The sequence below is a fragment of the Staurois parvus genome, unplaced genomic scaffold (assembly GCF_062004578.1).
Source record: "Staurois parvus isolate SC_StPar_1 unplaced genomic scaffold, SC_StPar_1.0 ptg000498l, whole genome shotgun sequence".
NCBI lineage: Eukaryota > Metazoa > Chordata > Amphibia > Anura > Ranidae > Staurois > Staurois parvus.
Window position 1 is genome coordinate 6,404,688 of NW_028318294.1, and position 15,746 is coordinate 6,420,433.

A 15,746-nucleotide genomic window follows, 5' to 3' on the forward strand; every position below is an offset into this window, starting at 1 on the left:
TTTTAAATTCTGACCCTACCATCTGAATGTCACAGCAACCAGTCTGCCCATTCTCCTCTGACCTCTGACATCAACAAGGCATTTTCGTTCACACAACTGCCGCTCACTGGATATTTTCTCTTTTTTGGACTGTTCTCTGTAAACCCGAGAGATGGTTGTGCGTAAAAATCCCAGTAAATCAGCAGTTTTTGAAATACTCAGTCCTGCCCTCCTGGCACCAACAACCATGCCATGTTCAGAGTCACTTAAATTCCCTTTCTTCCCCAATCTGATGCTCAGTTTGAACTGCAGCAACTTGTCTTCACCACGTCTAGATGCCTAAACGCATTGAGTTGCTGCCATGTGATTGGCTGATTAGCAATTTGTGTTACCAAGCAATTGAACCGGTGTACCTAATAAAGTGGCCGGTGAGTGTATATAATTGTCATTACTTGTGTCTTGTTTAATACTGGAATTAGCTGTTACCTATGTATTGATTGTCATGTTTGTATTCCAGAGGAGAATATCTGCAAGTTATATTGCACGGCTGAGGATTTTGATTTTTTCTTTGCACTGTCTAACAAAGTGAAAGATGGAACTCCATGTTCTGCTAGTGGATACGATGTGTGTATTGATGGCAGCTGTGAGGTAATAACTGCTGTGATGAATATGACATTAAATCATTTTAAGGGTCCACTCCATGTAGAAGTTATATTTTAGTTATAGGCAGGATACACCCATTGAAATTCAATGCCCGTGTAACGCAATGCATATATACCTTTGCATTAACTCATAGAAGTGAGTCTGCCCTTAAAGTGTTACTAAACCCACAACAATAAAATCAGTCTGTATATGCAGTGAAGCATGCTTGTTATACTCACTGTGGAACCTAAGGGGTTAATCCTCTTCATTGTGTAAAAAGGATGTTTAATCCTGTCTTCTAAGATCCTCCCCTCTTCCACTGTCCCTGACTCATCTTCTGATAGAACAGAGCCTTGGGCACAAGCTGCACATGCTCAGTTTGGTGTGTATTGCTAGAGATTGGAAGAGTGCATGTGATCAGCACACGGCCAATCAGCACTGTCCTTTACAGAGGGTCGTGGTCCTGCAGTCTCATAGGACAGTGAGAGGACAATGAAAACTCCTCCTCCAAGCTTTAACCAGTGTTCCACTGGACACTGATAGAAGTCACAAGACTGCTTTAACTGCTGATGAGAAAAGGTATTTAACAGATTATATTTACTAAAATAATTGCATTTCCATGTTGTGTGTACTGTGGGAGACCAGATCTAGTGAATGAAGGGTCCTGGGTTTAGTAACACTTTAAGGTTTATTTATCAAACAAGTTTACTGTATTGAATTTTTTTATCACAGCGCTTCTTTTAAATGGCATACCTTTCATAACACCTTAATAAAGAGACCCTGTCACCAAATTTAACTTTGTAATTAAAATCTTTACAGCAGTAGGGAATAGTGGAAGGAAGTAAGAGTAGAGAAGGTTTACTTCATTTTTTAAAAATCTTTTTGTGTTTTTTTTTGAGCAAAGTAATTATAGCTGTGGCAGTGAGATTGATTGCTGAAGTCCTGTAATGATCTTGTGTGCTCTCAATGACTTTTATGTTAAGAAAATTTATAATCTCTAGCTTTAGCATATTATTTGTAGGAAGCAGTGAATGCAACTGGTTTAAGCGCAGTCCTAACAATAGAGACCTTCATATATTTCATGCAGACCTTCATAGAAACTTGGATTAATCCTTCTTGTGATGTTCCACCACTCTGTCCTACAAAGGGAAATAAAGAGCCAGGTTCAATGCCTGTTTGTATGGGGGAACATATGACTTCTCTTCCTCTTATATGATAAGGTGGTCTGGTGGTTGGTAATGGTCACTCCAAAAACCAGTTCCATCTCTTTGTGGCAGAGAGAGAGCCCACTTCCCTTAGGACTCTCGTTTTGCCATCTTTGGGGCAGAGAGAAAGTCAGAGGTTTGAAGTTGGGACTTGTTGCTTACACAGGCCTTCTTCTACTAACTTCCCCGGATGAATGGTCTGGTAAAAGAGAGAAGGGAAGTTGGTATGGGGGATGGGGTATCATTATAGGAAACCTATAAGGTACAAAAATGTGGCAACCACCCCAACCTATAACTAGCCTTTGCAGCAAGGTGCACACGGAAGGGAAACACACATCTCAAACAAAAATTTCCCAGCACACTTACCAGCTAGTCTGCAAAACAACCCAAATTAACACCATCTAACAATTCACACTAAAAACAGAGGGTTGTGTTTGCACACATTTGCAAATTTATGTGTAAGCTGCAAGGCTTACATCAAGGCAACATTAATGGCATAAGAGGACATAATTGAAAACTCAGTTTAAGTCCCTACTAGATACAGAAAGTTATTGAGAGAAGGGAAGTATGAGTTGATATGGGGGATGGGGTAGCATTATATGAAACCTATAAGGTACAAAAATGTGGCAACCACCCCAACCTATAACTAGCCTTTGCAGCAAGGTGCACATGGAAGGGCAACACACATCTCAAACAAAAATTTCCCAGCACACTTACCAGCTAGTCTGCAAAACAACTCAAATTCACTACATCTAACAATTCACACTAAAAACAGAGGCTTGTGTTTGCACACATTTGCAAATTTCTGTGTAAGCTGCAGTGCTAACATTAATGGCATAAGAGGACATAATTGAAAACTCAGTTTAAGTCCCTACTAGATACAGAAAGCTATTGAGAGAAGGGAAGTATGAGTTGATATGGGGGATGGGGTAGCATTATATGAAACCTATAAGGTACAAAAATGTGACAACCACCCCAACCTATAACTAGCCTTTGCAGCAAGGTGCACATGGAAGGGCAACACACATCTCAAACAAAAATTTCCCAGCACACTTACCAGCTAGTCTGCAAAACAACTCAAATTCACTCCGTCTAACAATTCACACTAAAAACAGAGGGTTGTGTTTGCACACATTTGCAAATTTCTGTGTAAGCTGCAATGCCTTCATCAAGGCAACATTAATGGCATAAGAAGACATAACTGAAAACTCAATTTAAGTCCCTACTAGATACAGAAAGCCATTGAGTCGCTTAGTTCACTAGCAGCCACTCATAGCTAACGTATCTGCTTTTGGAGGACTGACCACTCAATAATGCAAATAATAAAATGTAATTCATAATTCATCTTTCCTGGACTGAGTAAAGTAAAATGATATGGGATACTGCAATTCGCTCATCACGATTGCTCTTTGCACTGCCATAGCAAATGAGCCAACTGTGTGTAGACGTTCCTGAGGCTTGTCAAAACTTTCACCAAAGTTCAAAGTGAAGTTTATCCGGCAGGAAAACACTAAACCATTTTAATCCATCAGAAAACAATTACCGCTAATTCATGCTAACCTTAGAACGGCTCTTAACCGACTCCTTAATTAATTGGTTGCATTCAAAATTCTATTATCTCCCGGGTGTAAAATATCATCTTCTTGAATGTACCATACAAGCGAGAAAGAGGATTTTAATTTCAGCTTGGCTCAGAGTCAGCATCCTGTGATGTGATACCTTCCGACAGTCACACTCCTCTAATGCATGTTTCATTTCTATAATTCCGGTGCCAGCTCGTAGGCTGCGATTATGTTCTTGGATCAAAAGCAGCTCTGGATGCCTGCGGGGTTTGTAAAGGTGATAATTCAACATGCAAGTTTTACCGTGGACAGTATCTGAGCCATCACAAAACCAACGGTAAGGAGATGTCAGTGAAGCGGAACATGGATTTGTTCTGTGTAATGTTTCCCTTAGCTCACCATGGATTTTCTGTTGTTTTCAGGGGCATTTTAGATCCATTATGACATATGGCAGAACATTATAAATCAGTCTACCGTATCAAATGATCCTTCTGTGCAGAAATAGTTTAACAGCTTCCAGACTGCAAGTAGAATCAATGCTTTGGGGATATGTTGCCACTACACCGGTGATAGAAAATCTATCTAATTGTTCTCCGCTAAGCATCATTTACATCTAAGCTATCTACAGAACATAACCTCATTGTAATTTTAGGCAAGACAGCCATTTCTGTGGAAAATCCATTTATCGTAGACCCAATGCCATGTAGAAAGCTTAAAGTCAAACTCTATGCATACATAGAAAAAGGCCTTATTTTGACATTGGGGTTGATTTACTAATACTGGAGTGTGCAGCTTTGCATAGAAACCAATCAGCTTCCAGGTTTTTTAGTCAAAGTCTAATTGAACAAGCTAAAGTTAGAAGCTGATTGGCTGCAATGCACAGCTGCACCAGATTTTGCACTCTCCAGTTTTAGTAAATCAACCCCATTGTGTAGTCCTTTTAAAATAATTTGCTATTAGATAAAATTTGTTTATGTACCTACATATTTCTAATATCTGTCTCCTGCCATACCAGCATTCAACCTGGACAGGGGGTAGCAGCACTAGGGTCTAATTGAGCTTTGCTGCGTACACATTTGATGACAGGGAACACGCTAACAGGAGGAAATAGCAGAGTTTGCAGGTTTGACAACCTATTGGTGTTTTTCTGCTCCAATCAAAAGGCTGTGGGAACTTGACACCACTGTATTTCTTTACTCTGTTTGGCTTGCTGTCTGGTCATGCTGCCTACCAGAGCTATATGAATCACAAAAAAGACTAGATTGAATTGCAAACCCTTCAGCACATAAGAATTCACATATACAGTATGCATTTCAATTGTGTATGTACAGTTGTGTTCAAAATAATTGCAGTGTGTTGAAAAAGTGAATAAAGCTCAAAATCCTTCTAATAGCTTTTATTTCCATACACACAAATGCATTGGGAACACTACACATTCTATTCCAAATCAAAACATGAAGAAAAATATATCAAATTTGTGTTGTTCCTCTAAAAAAATTGAAGAAAAGTGAATATTAGACTGTTCAAAAAAATAGCAGTGTTTGTATTCTTCTTTACAAACTCAAACATTCACTATATAAACTGAAAAATGTTTGAAGATTTTGCTTTCCTTTGAATCACTTAATTAATATTTCGTTGTATAAGAACTGTTTCTGAGAACTGCTTTACATCTGTGTTGCATGGAGTCAACCAACTTCTGGCACCTGTGAACAGGTATTCCAGCCCAGGATGATTGGACTACATTCCACAGTTCTTCTCTATTTCTTGGTTTTGCCTCAGAAACTGCATTTTTGATGTCACCCCACAAGTTTTCTATTGGATTAAGATTCGGGGATTGGGCTGGCCACTCCATAACGTCAATCTTGTTGGTCTGGAACCAAGATGTTGCACGTTTACTGGTGTGTTTGGGGTCGTTGTCTTGTTGGAACACCCATTTCAAGGGCATTTGCTCTTCAGCATAAGGCAGCATGACCTCTTCAAGTATTCTGATGTATTCAAACTGATCCATGATCCCTGGTATGCGATAAATAGGCCCAACACCGTAGTATGAGAAACATCCCCATATCATGATGCTTGCGCAACCATGCTTCACTGTCTTCAAAGTATACTGTGGCTTGAATTCAGTGTTTGGGGGTCGTCTGACAAACTGTCTCCGGCCACTAGACCCAAAAAGAACAATCTTACTTTCATCAGTCCACAAAATGTTGCGCCATTTCTCTTTAGGCCAGTCAATGTGCTCTTTGGCAAATTGTAACCTCTTCAGCACTTCTTTTTTTCAACAGTGGGACTTTGCGGGGGCTTCTTGCAGATAGCTTGGCTTCACATAGGCGTCTTCTAATTGTAACAGTACTCACAGGTAACTTTAGACCTTCTTTGATATTCCTGGAGCTGATTGTTGGCTGAGTCCTTGCCATTTTGGCTATTTTTCTATCCATTCGAATGGTAGTTTTTCGCTTTCTTCCACGTCTTTCAGGTTTTGGTTGCCATTTTAAAGCATTTGCGATCATTTTAGCTGAGCAGCCTATCATTTTCTGCACTTCTTTATATGTTTTCGCCTCTCCAATCAACTTTTTAATCAAGGTACGTTTTTCTTCTGAACAATGTCTGGAACGACCCATTTTCCTCAGAATTTCAGAAAGAAATGCACTGTAACCAGCATGTACAACATTTGCTGCCTTCCTTCCTTAAATAAGGGCAATAATTGCCACCTGTTTTTCAAAGAATGAATGACCTCACTAATAGAACTCCACACTGCTATTATTTTGAACATGCCCCTTCCAATTAGTGATTCAATTACACAGAATCAGCAGCATGCATGTCATGACTGTTGGGTCTGTTGGATTTCTATTACTCTACTACACCTGCTAGTAAATTATTTGCCATGTAGAAATATAATTTCTACCAAAAACAGTGATTGATCAGGTTAGTGATGTCTGACTGCTATTATTTTGAACACAATTGTAGCTGTTTGCGTGGAGGTAAAATATATGTATAGTTGAAACATTAATAAAAAATATAGTAGGGAAGTGTTCAAACCCTTGTCAGTTTATTTTTGCTGTCTTTGTCCTCCTGGGGAGATTTCTCTTCATTTCCTCTTCTGAAGATGCAGCAGGAAGAGGGAATAAATATTTAATAAATGGGATGGAAATTCCCCTCTTAGTATGTTGTCACAAAAACCAGTATCCTCAGTGCGAGATTTTCCCTCACCTGTGCTGGTGACCGTTCTAAAATGTTGTATTTCCCTTTAATTTCAGAGATCACCAGGACAAATAAAGAAGGTAAATTTGCCCACGAAGGACAAAGCAAAAAATAAGAACGCTCTCAGTGGTCTGATTCTTTTCTCTCTCTTGCCCAAATGCCCAAAAAAAAGAGTTTGGACTGTACATACACTTTAAGCTGTAAGGAAAATGGCTGCCAACATATTTCTCTCTGTAGTGTGGCCTTTTTTTCAACTTGACAAAGATGTCAATGACAGGGGCTGGCATTGGCACAGCATATCTTTTACTAACTCCTTGGAAGGTTAAAGCAGACCTTCAACTTCAGAAGCTGAGCTAAATTGTAAAGACATGTGAATCACACCCCTGGCATTCTCACATTCCAAACTCACAATTTGCTTTGTAGGATCTCTTACCCACTGAGATCCTTTGGACCCCTTATAGCATTTGCATTGTGTAGTGTGTTGCAAAGAGTAGATCCCTAGTTTATTCTTGTTGACATCTGAACTTAAACAGGCCACAGAAGATTTTACAAAAGAACAGAAAAGGAAGTATGCTGAAAATAGGTCCAGAACAATCTCTGCCCAATGCTCACAGAAGCACATGAGGTTCCTATGGCCCTTTACCTTTCCACACAGCAGATGGGAAACAGCTCAATAATCCCAGACAATCCATTGATTTTTCATGTGATTGACCCTTTTATCTGATTTTTTTTATTAAATTAATATCTAAAAGAAATAATTATGGCAACAGTAATGGTAATTTGACCTGTATCAATCTAGTCACTTTCAAAGTGAAGGGTTTCTGAAAAGAGTAGGCACAATCTGAAAGCAATCTCTTGAAAATCAGTTGATTGCTTCCTACATTACAAAATTTTTTGAAGTCATCCAAATGATGATATGTTTGTTTCAATAATGTATAGATTCAGCTGGATTATAAAAATGATCTTATTATTGTAAGATTGGATAAATATGTATATAGCCAACCTATGTGTACTGCTTACCACTGGCTGTCCAGAGGTGATGCATGTACAGTGCATCCCTAGGATGGTGTGCGATTACTAGGCTTTTTCCTGCTTGCTATGTAGGTTGAAGAGCCAAAGGTACCCTTTGTGTGCTGATGACAGCATTTGGATCGATATTGATTAAATTCACTTGTTTTATCTAAATAATTTTATCAAGCTACTGGTTTAATGCGTAGACCAGTGATTCTCAAACTTTTCAACAGAAGGAACCCTTGAAATAACTTTCTGGTCTCGGGGAAATCTTGCTAAAAATGACTGTATCTACAACACGATACATTAGTATAATAGTGAGAAGAATGCTCCTTACACTTGTGGTCATTGGGAAGAATTACCCCTTACAGATAGCTAAAAAGATCAATGGTGTCAGTGGGAACTTATCTGAGAGGCAGAAATTGCTTATTGCTCAAAGAACCTCTGGAGGAACCCTAAGTTTCAATGGAACTCTGGTTGAGAAACCCTGGTGTAGAAAGTCTATATGTACTGCTTACCACTGGCCTTGACTTTTATGCTCTTGATTTAGTACATGCATTCAAGAAATAAACAAAAAGCATACTCATCAATCCTTATTGTTATTCAGATTACTACACAGTGGTGACAATACCGGCAGGTGCCAGAAGTATCCATTTTCAGGAGATTGAAGTCTCAACCAGCTACCTCTCTGTAAAAAACCTAAACAAGAAGTATTATTTAACTGGAGACTGGACCATCGACTGGCCTGGGAAGTTCTCATTTGCTGGGACTGTTTTCAACTACCAAAGACCTTTTCAGCAGACCGAGAGCCTTTATGCACCTGGACCGACAAATGAAACACTGGTTTTGGAAGTAAGATTTTAAATTTAATGTCAATATACATTTTAAATGACACCTGAAACATGCTATTAGGTTTCTTAGCTCTCCCCAGGTGTTCCATCTAATAGTTCAGAACTGATGAAGGATATAACAATTACCGTTATCATTTAGATTCAGGACTACTGGTCCTCTTGTTTGTGGCTTGGGTCAGCAGGGGGGCCCAGGTAGCAGAGGGAATTAGATGTGGGCAGGAAGGGTCATCGGCGTAGCGAGGGGACAGTTACAAGAACTGATCCCCTGTATGGCTCTCTCTGTAGCTTCTCCTCTTTTCCTTCTAACCGGCTTTCAGCTCCTGCAGAGATAGCCATACATGCCGATCGTCCTCCCAGTGCACCATCCTCTTCCCCTATCTCAAAAGTGAGACATCAGGGGTCTGTTTAGACCCCTAATATTTCACCAAAATATTTAAAAAAATATTAAAATAATAAGAACAGCTGTAAAAAATTATTAAAAAAATGTACAAAAAGTTAAAAGAAATTAAAATAGAAAATAGAAAAAAGAAAATAATAAAAAAAAATAAGGGCCCATTCACATGGGTTTTCTGGTCCATACAGCATGAATGAGCCGATTTTGTGGCTAGTGCCACCTGTTACTCTGTGAAGATGCAACCTACATATACTGTGTGTGTGTACATATACTGTGTGTATGTGTGTATATATATATATATATATATATATATATTATACAGTATATTGCCAAAAGTATTGGGACACCTGCTTCCTTTAGTTCTACCAGTGCGATCTTTACCTATAGAGTATGTGGATGCAACCGCAGGTCTTAACATGACAGGTGTGTAGGTGTGGGTGAGTGGCCCCAAATACACACTCTCTGTGTTCGGGGCTATACACCTGCATCCATGCACCTGTCAAATTAAGACCTGTGGCTGTGTTCATACAGCTGCTGTGTCCCCATATTGTAACATACCCTGCCTACACACACCTTCAGCCACATATGATTTCCATGTAATTCACTGTAGCAAGGTTTCATAGAACTCCTCACTTGTGCAGTAGGACTATTTCCTAAGTCTGTGCTTCTATTTAAATTTGAGGTTTGTGAGAAGGAAAATAATCTATAGTAGGTGTGCTTGGGAATACCTCTCCTAAATAATAAAGAGGTGAGCAAAAAGTTTTATTGCATTGCTTACAAAATTGAGCGGATTGGTGCCCTACAGCAATGCCAAGAAGAAGCTTTGCAGCCCTGAGTAGGTAACTTGTGTTCACTTCTGCATCTCAAGCCTTAACGTGAACCTGTTCTCTTGGAGTTGAGCTGGAAATGTTACAGTGTGCTCCTGCTTTGCTTATGACTCCAGTAGTCTTCCATTGTGGTGGACAATGCTCAAGCACATCCACCCAGCTCATGTGGTGTTCTGCACACCTACATCATCATCAAAACATGATTAGAAAAAGGGAAAGGAAGAGGGGTACTCTCCTAGAGACTGTGTTTGACATTTAGTAATGCCTGAAATTATGGTGGAACTCAGAAATGTCTTTAGAGGTACATAAGTCATACAAATGCCTTCATGGAGCAATGTGACTCCAAAGCAGAACTTATTAAATGTATTTTTGTATTTTAAACTGCAAGCTCAGTTACCTGAAATATGGTGTGTTACCTTAACATAACCCCCTGCACCAGAAATTGCATGAAGTTCACGCACGTGAGAGGAGACAAACATTTATAACATGTTCAAACCTAAGCAGTCCATTGTTATGCGTTAGTACGCGCATACATTTTATTACATTTAGGGGCGGACTGACAACTCATGGGGCCCCCGGGCAATAGGGGATCATGGGGTCCATGTGTCCTTGCCCAAACTCAAACAAACCTATGAAAAAGGTACCAGGGGCATCTCATGGGGCCCCCTACTGACCCCGGGACCTCGGGCAGTGCCCGAGTTTCCAAATGGTCAGTCCACCCCTGATTACATTACATTACAAGGTAAACAGGCTCTGCTGCACTATAAATTGCTGTTATCCTAACATGTTTCAGGTGCCAGAGGATACAGGGAGCCAGAGCTTGCAGGAGGAGATAGAATAGGGAGGAACTCATAAATCTGCTGATGTTTATTCGTATTCCAAGTAGGGTGCAGACATGGAAATGCACCAGAAGTTGGATTGCTACTGGCTCTAAGTAGTGGTATCACTTTCTAGCTATAAAATGTGTCAAATGTGTAAATCACAAGAGCTGCTGAACATAATTTTAAATAGGTTGGCATGTGGTGCCTGTACAAAGGGTGTAATATTAAGTATATATAACGCAGCAAGAATCTTCAACCAATAGGAGAATTTCCGAAGTCTATGCCTGTTTGTGATACGCCATTCTCTAGTGGTCATAATCGGCATGTTCATGACTAAAAATACAGTTAGCCATGCTATTAATTTGAGGTTAAGAACACATTGGTTATGAGATCCTTGAAAGGTGAGCCGTACATGTTGCAAATGTGAGTCACTGCGTCAAGTACAAGATATCTTTAGTCAAGCTGGTTAGGACGATGTGTGGTTTGATTTTGATCAAAGTTCCAAGCACAACAAGCCAGAAGGATCTGACCTTATATAAACACTTAATTAGAATCTGGCCTGACCGAGTCCCACTAGGGAAATGTTTAATGAATGAGTTGTGTTGTTAACAGCTTCTCACTGATGTATGCAAGCTTTCAATAGAACTCTGATGTGTTTAATCCTCTCCTTTGGTCAAAACTCTCAGTGGCCACAGAAGTGATTAAATGAAACGCAATGGAATTAGGCAGCAATGCCAGTAGCCCTGTGCTAAATAACTAAGTAACCCGGCGCTTTGCATCTCAGCAGCACAAACTCACTTTTCTTTCCAGCCTGTGGGCGGGGCTTACTGTCCCAAGTTTGGGACCCAGAGCTTGTGCTCGCTAGTTCCCCCAGAGGCGAGCTAAGGCAGACTTTTACACTGATGTAAAGTCAATTTGACACGCCAACCATAACGTGAGGCTCCTCCATGAGAACACAGTTAACTCTATGTAACCCATGGCCAACTTCTGTACCACTCTACATCGTTCACGATGGACAAAGTTTCTTATTGCCCTATAGATTTCTTCTCTCACTTAAAATGATTGTAAAAGCTCAAGGATTTTTAATTTCACGCATTCTAAAAAAACCTTCAGTGTGCAGCAGCCTCTCCCAGACCCCCGAATACTTACCTGAGCCCCATCTCAATCCAACAATGTGTAATATAAAATAGTGTAGCGCTACTATACTAAATCACCGTAAATATTATTTCATGGGCAAATCAAGCCTTAATGTGATTAGTGATATTGAAAACATAAATAAATGTGACACATCGTAAAGTGACAGGGTCATCTTGGTGCCCTAAACAAGTGCCAACAAATAACTCGACAATAAAAATGCAAAAATACATATTGTGATAGTGCCACTTCAAATCTCATAAATGAATCAAAATAAATCCAATAATTGAATACATAAGTGATGCAACATACACATGCAATGTGCAATTGGTGCTCAATCGTGTGAGTGCCAACACACTTTTCCACTCCAGCTGCAGTGCCTCCTCACCTCCTTTCTGCGACCCCTAAGGGCCAGAAAGCCTTCAGGATCACCCTGGATCCTTAACAATCCCGGCTGGTAAATCTCCTTCCCAGGCTGTTTTCCTATTAAGCCTCCTCCAAAACGCTGATACACAGCTTCCGGTTTTGAAGTGACGCACTTCCGGTATGGGACGCCATCTTGAAAACTCCTAGGAAGTACCACATGAATGCAGTTTACCCATACAGAGGAGAGGAAAGAGGCTGTATTAAAATGTGAGTTACTTCCTAATTCAAATAAAAGAACTGCAAGCTTGATTTACTACACTATGGAGGATCTCTTTTTTGCTCACTAATATGTGAGTGAGATTTCACAGAATACCTGCCTGGAGGGCCCTAAAGGTCACAGAGGAGAAAGTTTGGAGGAGGCTTAATAGGAGAACTACCTGGAAAGGAGATTTAACAGCCGGGATTGTTGAGGATCCAGGGTGATCCTGAAGGCTTTCTGGTCCTTAGGGGTCGCAGAAAGGAGGTGAGGAGGCACTGCAGCTGGAGTGGAAAAGTGTATTGGCACTCACACGATTGAGCACTAATTGCACATTGCATGTGTATGTTGCATCACTTATGTATTCAATTATTGGACTTATTTTGATTCATTTGTGAGATTTGAAGTGGCACTATCACAATATATATTTTTGCATTTTTATTGTTGAGTTATTTGTTGGCACTTGTTTAGGGCACCAAGATGACCCTGTCACTTTACGATGTGTCACATTTATTTATGTTTTCAATATCACTAATCACATTAAGGCTTGATTTACCCATGAAATAATATTTATGGTGATTTAGTATAGTAGCGCTACACTATTTTATATTATTTATTGCACTGTTTTGGTATCAGTTTGAGTGTTAGCAGCTGTAGGGTAGGGTTTGGGGTCCATATCAGCGCAGGAGGAATTTTTTTATTGTAATCCAACAATGTGCACAAGAGTGTTGGCTGTCTTGGTCTCTCCCTCCTCATTGGCTCCTGCTACTGTCAATCACTGCCAATGAGCCAATGAGATATCAGGGGTCGGGTTTAGGCCACGGCTACTTGTTAAAGGACACCCAGAGCAGTGACTCAGGAGCGAACCTGCTTGGGACCCCGATATCAAGCTGCTTGCTGTGGAGGCACTTGGCAGGAGGGAGGGGCCAGGAGAAGAGGAGGATCAGTTTTGCAGCATTTCTAAGCCTGTATGGCAGAGTCTGTATCGGACTCCACCAGCCCAGTAACCTGTCACCTCACTCCTAGTGACATTGATGTTTCAGTTGGATACTAGGAAGCTCACTAGTACATCTCCCATGCTTTTTCTTTTCCCAGGCCTCACTACATCCTCCGTGACTCTCAGGCTATGTCACTAGGGTACCCCATGCCACAAGGTTGCTCCCAGTATGTGTGAAACCAGTGGCTAGGAAAGTAGCCTAATTACCTACCTCTTTCACTACAGGGCCTCTGTCAGCCTTGCCATTTCACCCGCTTCCTGACTGGCTGGCTGTATATGCACACTAGCCATTAGCAACGGCAATATAGTTTCCTCTGGATAGCTTCTCTGTTTGTTAGAGCTCTGTGCTGTATATTCACTATTAATATCTGTTCTCTTTCAAACCCTGTTCCTTGGATATGCTATGCATGCACCCCTTTAGTGACTTCAGACTAGGCAAATTGAATAACAACAAAGTTCTTTTACTGAAGTATTTAAATATAACAAATGAACAGTTCTCAGAGACATCTTCCATACACATTCCTGTACAAAATCCTCTAAGTGTCCTTTAATGGTGTCCCTTTTGCTCCCTTAACCCCCCTGGCGGTATTCCTGAATGTAGCTCGGGGTAAAGTTTCAGTACCACAAGCGGTAACCCCGAACTACACTCGGGAATACCTTGCAGCGTTTCTCCAGGATCCCTGTATCACTTACCTTGTCCTGCGCTCCCATGATGTCCCTCCTGCAGTGTCCCCGGCAATGTCCTCTGGAGGATGCCGGCATCTGTCATCTGGGTTCCGTCCCCTGCGACGTCGGGACGTACGGGGGACGGAGCGGTGGGAAATTTGAAAATGACAAAAAATGACATTCACTAAATACACTAAAATCACATAGTAAAACATTACTGTATCAAACCATGTCAAATACATTTTGTCCCGAGTGCTTTGTCCTGTGCCCTGTCTGCATTTTTACTGTTCTTTCTGCCTGGAAACTGAGAAACGTCCATGGCGTCCAAAAAGCGTCCCTTTTGGTCAAAAGCGGTTTTAGACCAGCTAGAGAACAGCGATAGTAAATCAGAACAACTTGCAGAATTGAGTGATAATGATTCGTGGGGAAAGTCGTCATCAGACACTGAAAACGATTTTGCGACTTTGCTCAGTGGTGTGCGAACTTGGCGCTATATTTCAAAATTTAAGTGTTTTCGGTTTGATTATATTATTGAATTACATTTATTATTCTTATATTATTATTATTTATGATTATTTATTAAATTATAATTTATGATTTCGTGTTTCAAATGTTATCCTACCCGGGATGTTTACTAGACTCTTGTTCGGACAGATTTCGGTGAGTTATTCCTAAAAATTACAGGCCTACAATAAAAAAAATACATATTTCCATGCAAAAAAATTTACCACTTTGAGCACAGAAATATGGACATAATGAGACCGCTAGGGAGGTTAAGTCCCAAAAGCTAGTAATACCTTAATTTGCTAAGAGGGTCTTTTAGTCCATAGGTCCATTCAACAGTATTAGTGCATACCCATGGGAATCCCAACTGGGCTCCCACAAGGGGTAGTAAAGTAGCAAAGTCTTAATAAAATTGCAGCACCATTATTAGTCGAAAAATTACATAGAAATACAAAATAGAACAAATTGGAGCGCTAGCATCAATCTTCTCTCCCATCAACTTTAATCACCATAATCTCCATAAGGGACACTGTTCCACTCTGCTCATCAAACACCACCACAAGGCAACCAAAATAAAACACCCTATAGTGTAATATTTATTACAAACCAAACACGTAGTAGCATAGTGAAGTCACATTAAATCAATAATAAAAACAGTCGTTCTGCCTTACACTTCACACCGCCACTCTGGAATCTGATGTGGTGGCGCAATACCTCACCTTACAATAAACCCAACGCATTTCCCACAAATGTGCATCCTCAGGGGTTTCATGAGACACATAAGAGTACTACACTATATAATTGTATTTGTTCTTGGTGTCACATTGATACAAGTCTCATACTGCAAAGGAAGAAGGAGTGGATCAGTCCCCCAGGAGCCACACGATGGATGGTCTTGTGATGATTAATTTAAATGCTGTTGCTGCACTTTATATCAGGGCAGCATATATTTGTGGTGAGTTGGTCATTCTTATGATTTCCAGGGATGGATAGCCTGATTTTTATTGGAGGAAATCGAGTACAACACATATATTGCACAGAGGGACTACAAACAAATTTTTGATATATTAAGTTGATGGGACTGTCATTTTTGGACTATTAATGTGACCTTGTAGCACTGCAATTTTTATTAGAGTTCATGTGAAGGGTGCCGTATATTTACCTGTATTTGCAAGCTGCTTATTTTTACACTAGTAGGGAGTGCTGACTTTATATATTTTGGTTTTTGTTTAGAGTAGCAAAATGGCACTTTCATTGTCAGCAGCACCTGCCTTCTTTTCCCATACTGAGGGTCAGCTGACAGCTTTGGTCATACTTCTCCTTTAAATGAAAT

General features: G+C 40.3%; 1 protein-coding gene across 1 annotated transcript in view; it reads left to right on the plus strand.

The window, feature by feature from the left end:
- Positions 1 to 15,746, plus strand: part of ADAMTS18 (ADAM metallopeptidase with thrombospondin type 1 motif 18) — a 138,219-nt gene that overhangs the window by 91,050 nt on the left and 31,423 nt on the right. Inside the window, exons 15-17 of the mRNA XM_089689821.1 lie at positions 497 to 627; positions 3,602 to 3,725; positions 8,205 to 8,449. Coding sequence (XP_089545947.1) covers positions 497 to 627; positions 3,602 to 3,725; positions 8,205 to 8,449 — 500 coding nt within the window. The remainder of the gene's footprint in view (positions 1 to 496; positions 628 to 3,601; positions 3,726 to 8,204; positions 8,450 to 15,746) is intronic.